This window comes from Pleurodeles waltl, chromosome 8, assembly GCF_031143425.1.
Source record: "Pleurodeles waltl isolate 20211129_DDA chromosome 8, aPleWal1.hap1.20221129, whole genome shotgun sequence".
In the NCBI taxonomy this organism is placed as follows: Eukaryota; Metazoa; Chordata; class Amphibia; order Caudata; family Salamandridae; genus Pleurodeles; species Pleurodeles waltl.
The window spans coordinates 1193648136-1193664683 of NC_090447.1; the positions used below are offsets into that span (position 1 = coordinate 1193648136).

A 16548-nucleotide genomic window follows, 5' to 3' on the forward strand; every position below is an offset into this window, starting at 1 on the left:
GTGAAGTGCGTGATATAGTAAAAAATTCTACTAGATGCCCGTGATCTGGATGTGGTGGGGAAGATTCAATGTTTGCCTCCTTTACAGCTGCTTTTGAGGTTGTGTTGTCTACATTGTTTGAACCCGTTTGATGGTCTCAGAGGTACGGACACCTCATTAAAAACTCTGATTAATCAAGGGAACATCAGGAGGAACGTCATGGCTATGGTTCCTATGCAATCTCAAAAAGTGTCCTACCAAGTTCAATGGATGTTTACAATTGTGAGACTATAGCCAGTAATATAATTTCTCCGCATTGAGTTTACTGGGTTGGCCCTTCTCCAAAGAAAAGAACAGAGTGACTGTATAGTAATTAATTTTAGAGATGAATAGTTGGTCAGGACCCTGTTGGAAAGGTTGTCCGTAAACCACCCCCTGTGTGGCTCTATCAATGCTTTTCCATTGGAGTACTTTTACAAACCGACTGGCCCCAGTATATTTAAGTCATTTGTCATGGATTCACATGCTTGTAGCCTTTTTGAAATTCCAACATGCAACCGGTTCTCTCCCACTGACTCTGTAATGCAGGTTTACCAGCAGAGACTTTGTAATATTCTAGGGGGTCAGAAGAGACCACTGCAAATCCCATTACTGAGGGAGAGAATTTAGCTGGCGATTCAACTTCCCACAAGCTTTATCTAAGTTACTGTCTAACTGATGATGATGATAGGTTGATAAAGTCCCTGCTGGTTATTGATGAAGAAAGTCTGCCCACAAGAGTGACCACCTCACCAAAGTCTGATAATTGTTTGCTGACTCTGCTGTAAATACCCATGTAGTTTCTAGGTCTGGGGTTGTTCTAAACTCTACAGCCCTTAGCCCCACAATTAATTGTATGTTTTGGAATGTGGCTGGGCTCTCTAGCAAATGAGATAAAGTTGGATGGATTCATACTACAAAGGAATATAGCACTGTATGTTTACAGGAGACTTGGACTTGGGAGGCTGCGTTAGTAAATGGGTTTTCATCAATAGATACACCAGCCATGTCCTCCAGAGTGGGGTCACAAAGGGGGCCTCTCAATCTCTTTGGGGTGGACAGCATTCAAAACATATCATTATTTACCCTATTTTCAGATTGGTCTGTTTCTGGTTAAGCTCATGGTTATTAATTTTTATCACCTTAATTTCGTTTCTACCAAGCCAGATATAATGGCCTCTTGTGAGTAGTAGCTTAGTAAGATTAGTTGTGAACCTAATGTGGCTTGGGGGATGGGTTCTTTAATTGCAGATTGTGTTCCATTTCCAAGAATGTCGTATGTGGGCGGATATGCAGTGATACAGTGGATTATAAGCATGTTGAGAATATCCCATGTGGAGACATTCTTAACTCTATCTTGAATAAGAATTATTTTTGTATTGCAATTGATTTTGTAGTGCTGATCATTATTGGAGAGATTGCTTATTTTGGCAGAGGCAAGGGTAGCCCAATTGATTTTTGTATTACCACTCCAGTATAGGCTTAAGGCGTCATATTTCTCCACAATGCATAACTGCCTGAGCAATCATTATATGCTCTTCCCCTTGATTTAGGTAATGAGAAACAGGGCAATGACCCTAGTGTTTGCACGATAGCTTTTCATCGGAATAAGTGGATACTGCATAAATGGGCAAGACTAGATGCTGAGGCTACCCAGAGAGTTTGAACAGAGAGAAATAGGGCAGAGTTTAGTGTGTGCATTGATTCTGAATCAGACCCCAAGCTTGTCCTGCAGGCATTTGCAGGAATATTTGATAGTGTTTTGGGCCTTTTGACCATTGAAGGGAATAAATAAGAGTCCAAGCCACAGAGGTGGTTTGACACTAGGGGGGTTATTACAACTTTGGAGGAGGTGTTAATCCGTCCAAAAGTGACGGTAAAGTGACGGATATACCACCAGCCGTATTATGAGTCCATTATATCCTATGGAACTCGTAATACGGCTGGTGGTATATCCGTCACTTTACCGTCACTTTTGGGACGGATTAACACCTCCTCCAAAGTTGTAATAACCCCCTAGGTGCTCAAAGGCCCATAAACATCTTATCTCTGCCTTGAAGCAAGTGCCTGGGGACGGGGGACTGCAAGAATATTCAGGGTGAACTATAAGCAAGCAATTACCCAGAGAAAAGATCAGATTAGGAGAGAAGCATTGGAACGATTACACAAAGCGACTAAGAGGAATGACCCCTGGCTTTCCTGGAAAACTGATAATGCCCTTTATTTTTTTGAAACTCTTAATATGCCCATTGATATCATCCCCCGTCAAAATGGGTGGAGCATTTTTCTGAGGTCTATGGGAGTGACTCTGTTGGCAATAGTTTTTTCCACGGTCCCCAGCTTGATCACTCTCAGGTGATTGCTAAGCTAGTGCGTCCTACGCTAGATGAGGTTATTTGTGCATTGCAGCAGAGTGCAAGAAATAAGGCACCAGGCCCTGATTCAGTCCCTGTTGACCTTTTTTATTGGTAATCTTGAATTGTGGACTCCGATATTGACAAATGTGTTCAGTTCTGAAATTGTCACAGGCGCGCACAACCCCCACCCCCACCCCGCCCACCTCGAATCATGGTCCACCTCTATAAAGTACTGATATTTTAAAAAGGCAACAGCACAGACCCTCGGTGCTTTCACCCCATTTCATTAATTGATTCAACAAATAAGATCGTGTGAAGGATTCTGTTGTGTTGGCTGGAATCTTGGGTGGCTGAGAAAGGTTGTTTTTATGAAGTGCAATATTGCTTCAGAAAAGGCCTGGGTACTACTGACCAATGCCTTAATCTTCATTTGGGTTTCAGTAAATATACCATGGGCAAGAAAGTCAAGAAGGGCAGTCTCTATCTTGCCTTCATGGACCTCACTTCAGCATTTGACTGTGTAAATAGGGGTAAGTTTTGGAATAAAATGCTGGGCGTAGACAAGGCCTTGGTTCACTATCTGGCAAAGTTACATGAGGATGTAACTGGCTGCATTAGATAGGGTGCGGGAGGGGAGTGCACTGACCCTGCTGTGTGAGGCAAGGTTGTATATTGGCTCAATTTTCATTCTGCCTCTATATTATCGAGTGAGACTGCTGGTTGAAAGATGGTTAAGCATATACTCCTAGGGTGGGCACTAAGAAGTTACCTGCTCTGCTACATGCAGATGATTGTGTTTTAATGTCAAGGACAGGCATTGGTCTTCAAAAACTGTTAAATAAATGTATTTCTTTTATGGATGACATGGGCTTAAGGACCAACTCGGCCAAGTCCCATGTGATGGTTATAGGGAATGCACTTCTTGGTCTGATGCCATATTATATCTATGAGGAAAAATGTACTGAAGTCCAGACCTTTACGTAATTAGGTGTTCTTTTTGATCACAAAAGTAAGTGATCCCAGCTTACCAAGGTCAGAAGATTACAGTTTGAACAAACTATTGAGGCACTCTTTAAATTCTCGGGGAAGTTGGGCTCTAAACCGCTGGATGCCACGATCGCTATTTATGAGCTGCGCTGACTGTCCACTGTAATCTAAGGGGCTTGTGTGTGGTGCTATGGGGATACTTCGAATCTACAAAAGAAAGAAAATGTTTCCTTGAGACGATTCTTGTCTGTCCCTAATAGCCTTCCAGGCCATTTATGTCAGATGGAGTTAGGTATCTTCTCCTTGGAAGATCGTGTCAGACTTGCTCTGATTATGCTGTGGCATTCTGTTTGGTTCAAACAAGAGACCTCTCTTAATCGTGCGATAATATAGGACTGTTTGTCCCGAGATTATGTAAGAAGAATCCCAAGGCTAGGTTTCGTGAAGGAACATCTTGTCTCACTGGGAAGACCAGCTTGTTTTGACTGTCCCCAGAACATAGGGCCAGATGTAGGTAAGTAAAATTTTGCGACTTGCAAATTGCGAATCATACCGACTTGCAATTTGCAACTCGCAAAACTGCATGCAGAAAGGTGTCTCAGACACCTTCTGCGACTCGCTATGGGGTCGCAAAGACCCACCTCATTAATATTAATGAGGTGGGTCGCAAATTGCGACCCCATAGTGAGTCTCTGCACTCACAGGGATGGTGGCCTGCTGGAGACAGCAGACCTCCATGTCTGTGGCTGCTTTTTTAATAAAGCAGTTTTTTTTTCTTTTTGCAGCCCGTTTTCCTTAAAGGAAAACAAGTTGCAAAAAGAAAAGCTTCCGAAACCATTTGGTTTCGTTTTTTCAAAGTAGGCAGTGGTCAATAGGACCACTGCCTGCTCTGAAAAAACATTTTTTTCGGCATTCACAAAGGGGAAGTTTTGCGAATGAGTTACCACCCACTTCAAGTGGATGGTAACTGCGAGTTGGTTTGCGACCGCATTCGCGGTCACAAAGCAACTCAGCATGGCGATGCAGTCGCAAATAGGAAGGGAACACCCCTTCCTATTTGCGAGTTGCATTCTCAAATTGGTGGATGAGGTTGTGCATCACGTTCGGCCTTTTGCATGCCGGCCCATAGTTCCAAGAAGACAGCTGAAACGTGATCTTCTCAATTTATTCAAATTATGCAGAGAGGCCTCAATGAAAGGACTAAGGAGGGTGGAGGGGTATCTTCCTTTAGTGACTATGGACAGCATTGAACCATATCTTCAGTTCCCATTATAGTCCCACCAAAGGTTTTACTTCATGAGACTTAGGTTTAACACTGCTCACTTTTTAGTATCTTACTCAAGTATTGTTTACTCTGACTCCGCACTTAAACCTTGTTCATGTGATTTGTGTATTGCACACTCCATGCTACACTTTGTATTCTTTTGCACTTTATACACAGTACCTAGAAGGGGTTTTTTATTAGCCCTGTTGAGAAGCCTGTCTTTTTGTAACCCCAGCTTTTCCAGTCTGAATATGTGTGTTTGATGCTTTACAAATCTATCTCTGCAGCAATAAGGTTAAGAAGTTTTTTAGGGAAATAGTTGTTATTTTATTTTCCTTATGTTTGCACGTCACTTTGTAGTAGTTTATATGTGAGTGTTAACATGCACGTGTGTATCACATGGTGATTTTTAGGCTTTTAATATGTATTTGCACATTTATATTTTGCACATATTGTATTGTATTGATTGTTTTTATTTTAATGTAGTTTAATGCTATATTGTTTTTTGTGGTTTTAAACCAAATAAAGATGCTTTGATCTGATCTGTCAATTGCTCCAACTTACTGATAGACACATTTATTTTTCTGAAGTGACCACATGCCCTATGTCTACAATGAGTCCATATTGGTTCACAAACCAGTGTAAGCGACAGTTGTCAACTTTTAGGTATCTGACTCGATAGAACTCATCCCTTTCCATTGGCCCAAAGTCCTTCATCTAAACTGTTGCATACTATATAATTGCTAGTCACTTCAGGTGATGTCCCTATATTCTGGTCCTCGAAGACGGAGCGAACTAACTTGCAGCACAGGGCATCTTTATTTTACAAGAATCTAGCAAATGCATTGTGCTGTTGGGGCACTCACATTCTCGTGGTTCATGTTTCTAACCTTTAGTTTAGTGTTCTGACATGGCTTTCCACTATGTTAGGAAGGTAAATTGAAAATGGCCACCATACGTCATCACGATGTGCATGCATGTGTCACAACGCACGAGTCATGAGGCATGCATTCCTCACAATGCATGTGGGTAGAATGGCAGCCAGCTAAAAATGGTTTTCTATAGTAGAAACACAATTTCAAGATTGTCAACCACGCATGCATGTGTGCCTTGATGCTTGTGTTGGCATGCACCTGGCAAAATGTATTGTCAAAACAAATAGCTCAGACTTTTAGAGCAGAGACTTATGGGCTTTCTTAGTGCTTGTTTGTTATTGTTTTTGTATCTTTTCCACAAGAAACCGAATACAAATTATTAAACAAAAGGTGATAGTGGCTGAAACAATACGAGGACAATTCTGACAACTAGGTCCCTTGATTTATAAGCAACAGGAAGGTAAACATTGTAAATTGTCAAAGGCTCATCACGAGGAAGCAATAGTAACCAAAAAGGATGGCATAATCCGAAGAACTAGTAGAAAACATCTGCAAACTACTGCTTGTTCTCTAGGTTTATGTCCCAGACAATCTGTCCTATGGAAGCCAGAGTTTCAGTGTTGCAGGGCAGAGGGGAATTTTAATTTGTTTATTACAATAAGCAAGGCAGGAAACGAGTGACAAATGCATGGGTATGCCAGCCTACAGGGCATGTCAGGTCCTTGGGCATTGTGAAATAGTGGGAGGAATGGTCTTCAGTATGTGGCAGCCTGGGCCGCCATGCCAGATGGTGGGATATCCTGCCACCGCCGGCATGGCGGCCCAGACCGCCTAGTTCATAATGAGGGCCCAAGTCTGTACGAGAAGCTGATAATATTTATTGCTCAAATAGTCAAATTAAATTGTTTATCCATAATCACAAAACAGAAGTTTGTATTCTTTTGCTTTGAGACTTTCAGATGTTTTCGAGGTCTTTCACTTGACACTTATGAAAAGAGTCCAAATAAAGCCTCTGTGTGTCCTCCTGGAAATCCCTCTGCAGGAACAAAAAAAACAAAAAGTGATCCAACATAAAGCCATCATGCTTTTCTGCTAAGAATCACACATATTTCATCTCTTAATATTTTCCAGTAGACTAGAAAAAGAAAGGGGTGGAGCATCTGTCATCTCACTTCTCAGCTTGTCCCATAATGACCGTTTCTTTCACCTTTTTAGTCCATTCTGCCTTCTTGGACATTCCCTCGTTCACCTTGCTTAGGTGACTTCAGCAACCTTCTACTTATGCACGTCCTCCCACATAACATCCAGTAATGAACTGGCCCTGACCTCCTGTTTTGTGGTGCTCAATCATTCAACCTTTATTGGGGGTATTTCCCTTCCAAGAACTCCCATCTTACCTGTAACCTTCCTTCCTGTAAAGTCTGAACTTTACGACCACTCCACCAGCTACTTGTATAGGGCCATCTTTGTGTATAGGGATCCAAGCGTTCCCTGGGATGGAGCGCTCTGTAATGCCTCCTGCCCTGATAACACATGGTCCCAGCTGCTTCACCTCACAGCGTATCCAGTTAGTATCCATCTGGCAAGTTCAAAGAAAAGAGTTGCAATCTGATCATGCATTTCTCCTCATTGTGTGGTGGCCTTCTTCTCTAACTTCTCAATAATGTTCTCTCTCTCTCCCTTCTGTTTGGTGTCCTGTTTGTCTACCTTTCAAGTTGTTTCCAACAACTCTCCCTTCGCCGATGTGCCCTGTTGCTTCTCTTCTCCAGGTCTGAACTCCTCACAGGGACCTTCAATACATTCTGAAATGAGTATTATAAACAAAACTGGCAAAGCAAACAATACTGCGAATAGTGACAAGGGCAACAATTTGAATAAACAGCAAAAATATACACATTCCTGTCCCACCACACAATACAAGGTGTTGGCAGCACAAAAACAGTAATCAGATCAACGTCCCCTTGGGCCTGGTCAGAGATACCCCAGAGCTTCAGACTGTAGCCAGAAGGCAGTGGGAGAATAAAGAGAGACAGGGAAGTTATCAATCGATACTTGAACAATGTGCAAATTCAGTGCTAAGTTATCCTCTCACCAAAATCGGAAAATGAAGCAGGCTAAACCCAACAGGATGCTGGAGGTGTAGCCTCATTTATCCCTTTTTCAACATCATCGTCATCATCATCTCTACAGCATGATATGGGCAGTGTGTCCCAAATAAATAGGTACAAAAAGTCAAGCATTTATCAAAGCTACTACAAAATGCTTTTGTTAACCAACTAGCCAAAGAAGTTGGCGTCAACAACAGTTTGGTGAAACATAAATTAGTTTGAACTTTAAAATGTCTGAGATTTAAAGTCTAATCAAGGTACACAATACATTCACAACACACAACAATGGAGTTAAAGTTTATTATAAAGTATATAAAGATTTTATAGTCCTTTCGATTAGTTCAAACTGAAGTTCTCCCTCTAAAATACCCATGTGAAATTATTCCAAAGTTGCCAATTTAGAATATCCTCAGAAGGCTAACAGTTTCATTAGAAAAGCTCAAGTACAAAAATTTCAAACAATGGTAGGGAGGGAATATGTAGATGAGTTTGATCCAATAAAGGACAGTGTCCACATCCCACAAGGATGTATTCTTTGGAAGGAATGGGCTGGTCCATTCAGAAAGATTTGAAACATCAAACCGCCACTGGGCACTGTCATAAAAATGTCCAAACTATTGGGCAGTTGCTGGCAAAAAATGACTGCCGTTCAGAATTGATAGTTTATCCTAGAAAACGTTTGCTATAAAAATTAAGAACACAGAGGCATCTGCGAATTTTTCTTGCAAAATGTACAATATCTTCAAATTTCAGACAGCTTCTTCTGATCAGCTGGTGATAACGCTTTTAACATTATGGGCCTGATTACAACTTTGGAGGACGGTGTTAATCCATCCCAAATGTGACGGATATACCACCTACCATATTACGAGTTCCATAGGATATAATGGACTCGTAATACGGTAGGTGGTATATCCGTCACATTTGGGACGGATTAACACCGTCCTCCAAAGTTGTAATCAGGCCCTATATTTACTTTTCTTCTCTCTAATTCAAAAGTGAAGGGTTTTGGTAACTTGACCCTAGTCACTCTCTTGCTGGGGTACAGGAAAGTATGTTCTATAGATCACGTGTAAATAAAAGTCGTCTAGGCTCAAACAATACATTTTTCAAGTAATTTAAAAAACAAATAGCACAAACACAAGGGAGCTCTCTGAGAACCACGTATTTCAGGAGCAATACTGCAAGCAGTAGATACCGCTGCAGTGTGCCATTATCTACTGTCTCCGAGTTTTGCACCTGGTTAAGAGAAACAACATGGAAATAACTTGTTTTCTCCGGAATATTGCGAAATTTCCACATTTAAACTTGAAAGGCGTTGATACTTCCTTCCAGAAACAACGAAAATAGAAAATTCGTGAGATCTCTCAAAGAGCTTAGAAGTTAATTCAGACTCTGTCTAGGCTCTGTCCACTACAATAACTATCTCACAATCACCACCCTGAAAGCATAAGCATAAGTTGGAGTCCAGAAATGACTAATGACCTCAACCTCAGTTAAAATGACTGCACGTGGTCAAGAAACTGGCAGGGTTCCCAGAATTTGAAGGCCGGTTCCTGGCCTTCTGGGAATGATATGAATTAATAGATGGCCAGTAATAGATGATGATGTCCTAGCAATAGAAAAAGCAGGAAAAGGAACCAAGAATGAATATCAAAACTGAATTACAACCTCCACCCGAGGCCTCCTGACATGCTATCTATGGAAGGGTCCTCAAAATTAAGATTAGAAGGTGAAAAGCATAATGTCAACCTCAACTGCAGTCTTGAAGAAAGGAGTCCCTAGCCAATGCCAGTGGATCTGGTCAACTGTAAAACTTCAGGTGTTGAGTGTTCAACTTGTCGACAAAAAGGTTCATTGCGCAAGATTTCACAAGATCAATTTGTCAATACTAGAATCTCTTTCATGTCTTTAAAACCACGTTGACCTGAAATTCAAGGCAAGTGGAGTATGAGTTGGGATAAGACTACTGAGCGGCATCCACCCAGATGGTTGACGGTCCACACCATAGATATTCTTCCCATCATTAGTAAGGAATCAACCCAAACTCCGTCCAGTAAACTGAGGTTGCCAAAAGATTGAATCAGAAAATCAACGGCATTTATAAAAATATGTTGCTTGATCTTTGCTCAAGCAACTGTCCATCAAAAACTCATGCAAGGAGGCACCCCGTCTAAATGACTGGTGTGAGATTCTATTTCAACATACAATATACCCCCTGTTTTGTGAGCTTCACTGGCTTGGCAGAAAGACACAGATACTGTCAGAGTCTTGAATCCCAGGGAAACTAGCATCTCATCTCTGTAGAATTAAGAATGGGTTTTGGCAGATTGATTACAAATAGCATGTTTTCCAGAACTTTGGCAGTGACTGCCACAAACACTATTAGATATTGCTTATTCTTCCCCATCAGCAGGATCTTGTACCGGTAAATAAGGAATCAGAGTCTTTTCAGCCTGAGCCAAACACCCATAGTTTTCAAGATAATTTTGAAGGATCATGTCCAGTTTTACACTGATACACACATTCACTCTGGAGAACGTTCATGCTCTCTGAGAAATGTTTTATTTAGCAGCAACAATTACATATTAAATCAGAAGCGTTCTACAAGAGCATTGCTGACTGTACATAAAGCAGTATTGATAAGGTGGTTCACTTAAAATCTGGAAACCACCGTGACCCATGTTATATAAAAAAAAAAGTGCATTGTCCCTGTCTGTGCTACAGTGTACCGTGCACAAAGACAGTGCACACAATTACAGTGACTGTGCTATTACCGATGCAAGAGTGGACTTGCACCTGCATTAGGAACAGCACATTTGTGAAAGGGAGACCTGCTGTTTTAAAATACCGGTCCTCTGCAGGTGTACAAGCATCTGCAGCCTGTTCTATCAGACCAAAGTGCCCAAGGACACAGGAAGCAAGTGCACATGCCTCATGCACGGCCTCAGTAAGGTATTGAGGAATTTCTTGTTAATTTACTCATTCAAGCACGAAATGTGCACTATACATCAGTGTGCAGAGAGGGCAGTTCTTATTCATGTCCTTCTAGTTGCAGAAGAGGATTTTTCAATGTCCTAAGGAAATATCGTCTTTCATTGGAATACCGGGCACTGCTCTTTACAGCAAAATTCTGTAGTCATTAGAAGTTTATGACCGAGGAACCAGTTGTTATGATGTTACATTTGTTTTTTCTTACTTCTCATCCAAAAGGAGCTAATTGTGTTTTCATACAATGATAATAGTTTGACAAATACACTGCCGCCTGATAATCAAAAATGAACTGGGAGCTGAAAGGCTGCTGCTCTACGTTTGATTCACTGAGGGTTATTCATTTACTATTCATCCATTGGTGGGTGGTTAAAATATCGTCGAAATGAAGGCAACATGATGCTTTGGGAAGGAATAAAGTTTCAATATAACCATCGATTTAGTTATGAAACACTACAAACTCAAACAGCATATGGTGTACAGGCTACGTACATATTGAAAGTAGCTGGAAACAAGCAAGAGCCTTTCAGAGCACTTCACATGACCGGAGTCTGAGTAGGAGGGGGTCACATGCACACCCTACTTCTACTGTTTGAAACCTACAAGAATCAGCCTTTATTCCAACCTGAGCAAAGCATGCTGATGAGTCTTCATCAAGGATATGTGGTGTGCCTTTTTGGACATGGAGTAAAGCAGTTTCTCTGCCTCGACTGTCAATTACTGAATATTATCACTTATTTTAAAAAAGAAAATGCAGTTGAATTGTGGCAGTTTTCTCCAGTATATTTAGCAACACAGGTACATGAGAGATAGAGCACTTTTATTTTTTGGAATGGTCCAGGAGGAGTGAGTTATCGAGGGGTAGTTCATTGATCCCAACCTAAATAAGTAGTTACTGGAGAGTGGGACTGAGAGAAGGATGTCCTCCTTGCACACAATAACAAGCATTTACAATGCAACGGGTGTCGCGTTTGCCCATGTTAGAGCTGATCGCGCTGTAAACTCCTAACCCGACTTTTCACCTATCGGGCAAAAGGGCATTTATGTATGTAACCCGAAAAAGTGAAATTAACTATGTAAAGCGCTTGACTTCTGCCAAGCGAGATCGCGCTCGTAAATTAGAGAAAAAGAAGTCCACGAGCCGGACAGAAAACAGCGAGCCTCGCATGTTTTCTGTACTTGGTCGCTGCGCTCCAGGAGGGCTAGCCACCGGAAAAGGCATGACGTATGCGTGCCTTCGACTAAAGAAAGCAAGCAGATTTTATTAGGCAAGCCCATGAGCCAATAAAAAACACTGACGTGAAGTTGACAGGGCTCCGAGCCCTTTTCTATATACTAAAGCGTCTCGCTGCGATACGCATGCGCGAGCGCATGCAACGCAGGTTCGACCCTAAAAAGGGCAGTGTGACTGAGGTCAAAGAAGTAGTGCATTGCGTTCATGAGGAGTGGGCGTCAGTGGGGTGAAGCGCGTTAGGGCCAGAGCCGAGTCTCCATTTTAGAATGCACATTTTAGCTTGACATCTTTTTTCTGCTGGTGACTTTTTACATGTTTTTACACCTACACGATAATGCACTAGGAAGACATTGTACATGCAACGTATATCAAGCAAGAGTTGCTACCACGCAATCTGTACACTGTGTTCAAGGCTAGGAACACAGAACGTGATGCCCTTGTATTCCGATTGTCCGGTGCAGACTGCTCTAAGACTCAAGACAAATCATCCTCATCGCTTCAACTCTGCACCTTTAGCACGGAGAGATATGAAGCAGATGTCCACAGTACGAAGAGAGCCGAAACAGTCATGAACAAGAACCGTCGTGAGTGATAATGATAACAAGTCTTTGGAGAATGTGTTCTTTTCTGTAATACAAGAGGAAATCATTTCATAATTTCTTTCATGTGCTCTAGAAAAGCAAGGAATGCAATGCTTCACCCAACTCGGTCAGGGCTCATCTCTCAAATTGCGACGAGTATTACCCAGTGTTTATAGTATTTTAAAGATTAGTTATAGTTATATTCAGCATTCTCTATACTTTAGTTTTCATATTTACCTTAACATTTAACATGGCGTTTAGCACTTCCTTATGCACTCATGTCACAGAGGTCCTTTCACAATGACGGTGACTCTTTCCAATAGTAAACTATCATATTCCATATAGTTATAACTGGACACCACCTCTCATCCTTTTTTAACTCACAAAGGTAGTCCATACAATATCCAGCCCTGGAGGGAAAGAAACCCCAGCAATATCTCAGGTTTGGGCCATAGTGACTATTTCCACCTTTTGTGGCTAGACTTATGAAGGTCAAACCAGTTCTCTTTCTTGGAACCATACTCAGAAAAGGAAATGCAGCAAACATTAGCTCTAAACCCAGGACATGCAATACCCTTCATGAGAAGAGGATACAGTGTAGAGACCTGAAAGCAAAGATGCAAGATTTGCAAAAAGATCAGCGGGGTAAATGAGGCATTGTTGTCCTAAAAGGTTAAGGCACAACAATGGATTCAAATGGCTAGAGAGAAACAATTGTCTTCAATGTTCCATGCTGCACTTTCTGCCATTTTTTAATGTGTTCACTGTCAGGAGCAGAAATCATTGCTTGGGGATAGGAGAATAGAGAGTATGCATCCAAACTGAAGACTTGAGGAATACAAACTATTGAAACTGAGAGTTTTTAGCACCTGACAAATGGCATGTGTGGACCTGAAATTAATTGAGGACATTAGATTACTCTTCAAAGTATTCTAAGATGAAAGTACATTGTATGCAAGCAGGCAATGTGTCAAAAATGGAAGTAAATTCCAAACTTTACAGCAAAGTATCAGGCTAAAATTAATATTACTGCATTCTCTGCAACCAGAGTGAAAGGAAAAAAAAGAGAAAGCAACATTAACGTATTTTCTTTTTGATAATGCTGACACAGAATTGCTTGCACAATCTTTAGGTAACACAATTGTCTAGTCGCACTATTCTGGAAATGCCATTAGGAATATCAACGTTTGACAAATGTCAGGTGGAATCTAATGACATGTAAGCTGGTACATAAAAGCTAGGGTTGAGTGTCTCACTGTATAATGACCATATATAACAAGGACTGAAAAGAAAATCAATGAACACTAAAATCACACCCACAGGTATGGCACACATCATACTGCTTTACTGCTCCTTTGCTTACCCTTTGGGAGCTTAGGAATATGTGGCTCATAGAATGTAAGGGGAGGAAGGATTAGGATGCACTGTGTGTTTCCAACCCTCACATTGTTTACTTACAGTAGTGTATCTACACCCTCTCGAGCCCCACTAAGAAGTGAAAAAAGCACAAACCTTAAATTCCTCACCTCAGCATTACATTCTTGTCCAATCCCCCGATGGTCCTTACAACTTGGCGACAAAAGCCATAACACATGAAAAGCACAGAGTTCTCTGCAATGTTGGCCATTAGTGCAGGGCTGGTTCCCATGTAGAAGCTTCGAAGACCCCCTTGCCTGTAGGTTTTCAAAGCGCAGTCCATTAGTCCCTTGTACATGTTGGGGAACGTCTGCATCTTCACCTTTGCTGTGTCGAAGGGCTGTCCTGCTAGCACACATGCTGTTCCAGCTGTGCAGAAAGCATATAATGAGTTATAAGCATTTTAAAATAATAGCCCCGGATTGGTTATTTTTCAGTTTTCCTTAACAAAATATATTGGGTAAATTCTAAATCTAAATTGAAAATAAAAAACAATTCTGGGACCTGTATTCCCATTCTGAATATCAACCACCTTCAATTCCCCAGCTATGAATCCTCAGTATTTTTGTTGCAAAGTGTATTTAGCTTTTATTGTGAATTTCTCTTCAGCAAGAGAGGACTTCTCCAGCTAATAATACAATTTTCATTTTATATCACTTTAATGTAGTTTCCTCATAGCTTTCAGGCAACTAACACTCACCATAGCATGACATAAGCATTACATACAAGAATGATTAGGTCTCTGAATATTCACACAGTGTCACATCATGACATGAAATTTCGTAAATAATATTTTGTGTAGACAAAATATAACACAACTTTGGGATAGGAAGTAACACAAAGACAGTCAATGAGTAGTGAAAAGGGATCATTCACTAGAGGAACACACCAGGCTTATACTCAATCGTCTTTAGCATAGCTTTCAAGGTTTCAGATTTCTATGTGTGACATTTTCATAATTTCTGTTTATTATGAGTGACATTTCAACGACTATGAGTGACACTTTCTTGCAAGCAAAATCAAGCGATGAAGATGAGGGAACGATATAAATATCGTAATATATTGAGAATCCTGTACCTCACGTTGTACACCAGCGCCACTTTGTGGCCTTTAGTAAACACTACTCAGAGCTTACCTAGCAAAGTGAGAAACTGGAACAGGAAGGTTTTACTTCAGGACTTGCATGACAATCTCAGGCATTGCGGTAATGAGGAAAAATGACCGGAAACTAGTTATTCTAACGCGAGATGCGTGACACTCGGCAGGGCTACCTTAGCCTCAATACCTTACAAACCAAGATGACTAGATGAATGTTCTATATATATTCACAACTATACCAGTGTCCACCACATTCAGCTAAACACATTTTTTTGGCTTCACGGTCCTCTTCTTTCTTTCTCTTCTTTTCTTCTTCTTTAAGAAACCCTCAGGCTGGACAGACCATCTTCAATCGACCAACACTCAAACAAGTGTCAAGGTCACCCATAATCTGCTTTCCTCACAGCAAGTTCCAGTTGCTGACTTCTCTTCCCAGGTCAGGGGGGCAAAACTTCTCTTTCACTTTCTTTTCTTTTAACGCTTTGCTTTCAACAACCCTCTTTGGTAAATATAATTGGATTTTTTTTTAAAACACAAGGGCTATCAACTTAATGTTTGTTCTAAGAACATTCTCACTCAATGAATCATTTAGTCAAATTATAGTTATTTCAATTACAATAATCATAAAAAACAACAGTCATTGTGAGATGATAACGTTTTAAAAATGCATTTAAAATCATCCCTTCATCCCAAATGTCTTATATTTACAGCACTTCCCCAGATAGATACTAATAGAAATGACAAGTAGAGTAATCGAGGTTTTTTATAAAAATTACTAAACCGCAGAAGTTGCATACAAGTCTGCTTGGATTTCCCATCACAAGTACAGATCTGAAGAGTTTTGGAAAAGGCCCAACCCTTTGGTAAGGTAACATAAAGCAAACTATACTCATTCTAAACCTTTCCAAGAGATTCTGCTCACATGTGGAGAATACCCATAGAAGGTAGAGTTCCATCCTAATACATGTTTTAGTCAGGCTAGAAGATCTAAAGTTTGGCTTTTCTAATTCTGTTCTTTCCAGCTAAAATACCTCCGTTCCTAAAAGACCTTCTTATCCCAGCATTTTCACTTAAAAACACACCCTGCCCACAAGCCAACAATCCCCAAACTTCAAAAAACCTTTAGGCCAAAATACCAGGTAGGTGTGGGGCTCAGAAGCAACAACTGTTGCTGGCAGGGGCTAGTACACAGTACGTCTCTCTGTGTGCTTCCTGCCTGCATCTACTGCCCAGGGATTTCCATCATGCACTGATAGACATCGGGTGCCGTCTTACAGTGAGAGCTCAGGAGGCCAAACGGGAATTTGGGTTCCTTTTCTATTTCCTCCACCAAGGCACTTTGGTGTTGCACAAGAGGTAGTAGTAATGTATGCATCCCTTCGCTTACATGGATCTCTCAGATGCACATCTTGCGCCTGTGCAATCCCAATTGGATGCTTTCTCATGTGCACGAGGTTGTGGTATCCTTCAAATGAGAAAGTGCCATTGCACTTGAACCCACACCATTTAGCAGATGTGGCTGGGGGGGTGGAAAAACCAACCGTCAGGAGGCATACTGATTGTGTACCATATAGGAAGAAGAGCCCACTTGCAGAGGGTTCCTTGCATCCTCAACTTGC

The 16548-nt window shown here is 41.1% G+C and overlaps 1 protein-coding gene across 4 annotated transcripts in view; it reads right to left on the bottom strand.

Moving 5' to 3' along the window:
• The window catches only part of LOC138250517 (mitochondrial ornithine transporter 1-like), a 72246-nt gene that overhangs the window by 33214 nt on the left and 22484 nt on the right, over nucleotides 1-16548 (bottom strand). For all 4 annotated transcript variants that reach the window (XM_069205472.1, XM_069205475.1, XM_069205473.1 and 1 more), the window contains one exon: nucleotides 13942-14200. In XM_069205472.1, coding sequence (XP_069061573.1) covers nucleotides 13942-14200 — 259 coding nt within the window. The remainder of the gene's footprint in view (nucleotides 1-13941; nucleotides 14201-16548) is intronic.